The sequence below is a fragment of the Montipora foliosa genome, chromosome 1 (assembly GCF_036669935.1).
Source record: "Montipora foliosa isolate CH-2021 chromosome 1, ASM3666993v2, whole genome shotgun sequence".
Taxonomy (NCBI): Eukaryota; Metazoa; Cnidaria; class Anthozoa; order Scleractinia; family Acroporidae; genus Montipora; species Montipora foliosa.
Window position 1 is genome coordinate 26,718,148 of NC_090869.1, and position 3,566 is coordinate 26,721,713.

A 3,566-nucleotide genomic window follows, 5' to 3' on the forward strand; every position below is an offset into this window, starting at 1 on the left:
TTAAAGCTGTCTGTTATCAGGAGAGATGGTCTGCTAAGTGTTTCCAAAACTGCTCCATTCAAATGCCTTAAAAAAAAAAACAATCAATAGTTGTGAACATTCTGGTAGTTGCAATAAGGTTATAACCAAATTTCAATACAGTACATTTAATAGTGAAAATGTTTTCTAAAAGAGCCAGCAACCAGCAATCATTCCCAGCACTGAGCTTTTATGTGAATTTTAGTAAGCAACTTTGAGGCCAGTTAAACCTTCTTTGATACAATGTACAATATTTTCCTTCTACTTAAAGTCTCTTTGACATGCCTGCCAGTGCTCTGACCCACCTTTCTTTCTTGTGATTGTAGTCCACAGCATAAATAATATCTTCCTCTCCATCTTTCACAATTTTCCACATAGTGCCACCGATCATGTGGCCAGCAGCATAAGGGGTGATCATCAGACCATGACCTTTTCCTTTGAAAGCCATTAAATTACAGAAGAACAACATTAACAATTTCTCCAGAAAGACAAAATAGAGGCAAATGCTACCAATTCTTACCCAGTAATGATATCAGACTGAGCACTTCCTGAAAGAAGACTTGAGCTACATTTTGTACACTGTACCTCTCAAGTCTCTTCATCCTTACTTAAAATTACTGTGCTCTGTTTACCAGCTACACTTTCTGGGCAAAAAGTTAACTTATTTTACACTCTGTCCTGTGGAAGGCATCACTGGAGAGGAAACTCCTGTTTAATTTCTTGATACCATTATCCCAAAATATCAACATAAATGTTGCAAAAATTCCCCATCACTATGGCAGACATGCAATACTGTGTGGAAATGAATAGTAGAGGACATCTAAGAAATGGTTGAGGACAATGATGCATTAAGTCTCTTATGATAAAGTTTCTGTCAATGAAAATTTTAAACTTGCTAACACCCTCACAGAACCTTGTAGTTAAAAGTTTAAAACGAAAAACATGATACGCCAACTACAAAATAGTTGGTAGCCTAGGAAACAAAAATCCCCAAAACAAGGGCTAAAGGTACCTGCAGTTGCAGCCTCTCATATCTTACCTTTCAAGCTGACATTTTGCGAGTATTTTAACTGAATGATTTTGTCAAAGGCAGCATCTACATCATCCAGACTGAAAACTTCAAAGTCTTCGTAGTTTTGATGAGACTAAAATACAAAAAACCTTAAGCTTATATATAGTGTAATACCCATAATTTTCATTCTGATTTTGAAATAAGCACAAAAAAGCACAGTTAGGGCCAAGAAGGTCACAAAATTAACGATTCTTGAGTCATGCAGTGACAGCATAGTGCAAAAGTTTTGCAATACGGTAATTGTGTAATTATAAATTGAGTAGCAATGTGGATTCTTGAAAGCAAAATTAAACAAAAGACTGTTTTTTGTTGATTTTCGTCTAAAGGATGATTGAGCTTTGGATTCTGTAAGAGGCTGTTTTTCCACTTTTTAAATAGGAAGTTGCTGGAGCAACAGTCCTCATTACATCATAGACTGACAGGCAATAATCAAAATTAAACAAAAGAAAAATTGATCCTCAAACTTATTCTGGACAATTTAAGCAATTGTATCTGATAGATACCTGAAAATTTCAAGTACCTCCAATGGGATTCAAACCCAAGACCTCTGTGATGCCAGAACAATGATCTACCATTTGAAGTGAAGGCTATAATATAATTATATAAAATTATTGTCTATGCGAGACAACTGCTTAAATTGTCCAGAATACATGTAAGTACAAGGATCATTAAATTTTCTCTCTTTCGTCTATAGAGAAGACAAGCTTATTGTTGAAAGTAAAGTTACAAGTGTGGTTAAAGTTAGAGGGAGGATGGAGTTACTAAAAACCCAATCAAATAATAATTGTAGATTGACAAACAGAGTATTTCTTACACATAAAATGTATATGTACATGTAGTAAGTTCAGGTTAATTCAAAGTGCTTGGAATGAAATTTAAAATTAATGCCTGACCATGGTACCTTATTATAACACACACCTGATATAAGTCATACATGAACATCTGGCCCATCTTGTAGACAGGAATAGTGGCATAAATAGGACAATGCAGACCACACTTGCCCACAAGATAAGGTAATGCACCCATGTGGTATATATCAGGAAATGTGATGAGTACAGCATCTATCTGGTGTACATGCCTAATAAACACATCAATGGTTCAACAGAGAGCAAGCTACAGTACCATAAATTACATGAGGTTGCTTGATGCATAAACATCTACATGTATAGCAGTGATGATCCTTGGGATAGACTTTCATATACTGGACTAAAATGGCGGAGGACAAAAGAACCATTGTTATTCCGATTAGGCCTTGCTAATTAGGTACTGTTATTTTCGCTTTGTTCTTTTGTTTTAAGGACATTTGACTATCCTCTGTGCCTAGGGAGTGGGAAATTTGACCTTTGCCTGCCTGGGGTGGGGAAAATTGAACCGGAAGAGTCATGTATCAAATGATTTTGCAGGCGCCAAAGTTGCTAACAGCCATAAAACACGTGTTTGGACGGGATGGAAGAGTTTAAGGGAAGAGAGATAGCATTTGTGAACGATTGGCTTACAAAAAAGGTTTTCAAAAGTTGGAGACTGACAGACAAATGGGCCGACGGGGTGGGGGATTTGGACATTATTTTGACCCGAGGGGGCGGGAATTGGAACGATCCAATCTTCAAAAGTTCAAATGCCCGTGGTTTGCCCGGATTGGTGGGGGGAAGGGTATGTTGAAGTTTCGAGTTTATCTGTGCATAATACTGCCATCTTGGCGCGAAAAACTGTAAATTAATTACAGAATGCTGGGCCACTTGGACGCGATGCTATGTTGACTGCCACCACGGTCCGCAGTCCCGTAGAAACTTCAAGAGTGGGAAGAATTTTATCACTGGAATATAGTTATAAATATGCAAAACTTACTTTTTCACTGGTTCTATAACGTCTGCACTGAACGTCTCGTTCCAACCGCAGTCGAGAAGGAATCGAAACTCATCGACTTGTAGCAAGTAACATAGAGGCCCTTCATCATACGCTCCGGAAAGAACTGTCAGTTTGATTATCGAAGTCATTTCTTTCCGCCTGCCTTTGTCGACAAAATCAGCTCAGTGTAGACCAAAGCATTAGAATGCTCACGATGCCGCCATCTTGAATTTTCTTTTCCGCAAGGGGTAATAACGTTATGTTAGCCCACATATAGAGTACTAATAATAAGCGATCTCATACATGTAAGAACACACAAACTGAACGTGTAAGCCCTTGCGATGCCATGGCTTTTATTACGCGCTTACCACACTTACTTACCCTATGTAGGTGTAAGAAAAAGCTCCAGATGGCCGCGCACCTCAAAAACTTCTTTAATCATTGAATTTATCATGTAAATTTTGTGAAATGTGATTTCGAGCCGATAAGGCTTTAAAAGAAAATTAAGTTTATTGAAGGGTACTTATACTTGTTAGAAATTCCAAGAGCAAAATTGATATCTAACAAAATCTCAAAAAAGTAAAGGAATATGGTACCGGTCTTTCAAGTCGATTTATTTTCTTAAAACTAG

At 37.5% G+C, this 3,566-nt stretch overlaps 1 protein-coding gene across 1 annotated transcript in view; it reads right to left on the reverse strand.

The window, feature by feature from the left end:
* Nucleotides 1-3,182, reverse strand: part of LOC137995405 (cleavage and polyadenylation specificity factor subunit 2-like) — a 19,116-nt gene extending 15,934 nt beyond the window's left edge. The window contains exons 1-5 of the mRNA XM_068840966.1: nucleotides 2,936-3,182; nucleotides 2,009-2,168; nucleotides 1,058-1,163; nucleotides 324-453; nucleotides 1-66 (exon numbers count right to left, since the gene is read on the reverse strand). The exon at nucleotides 1-66 is cut by the window's left edge and continues 50 nt beyond it. Coding sequence (XP_068697067.1) covers nucleotides 1-66; nucleotides 324-453; nucleotides 1,058-1,163; nucleotides 2,009-2,168; nucleotides 2,936-3,084 — 611 coding nt within the window. The 5' untranslated portion in view covers nucleotides 3,085-3,182. The remainder of the gene's footprint in view (nucleotides 67-323; nucleotides 454-1,057; nucleotides 1,164-2,008; nucleotides 2,169-2,935) is intronic.
* Between the last annotated feature and the right edge of the window lie 384 nt (nucleotides 3,183-3,566).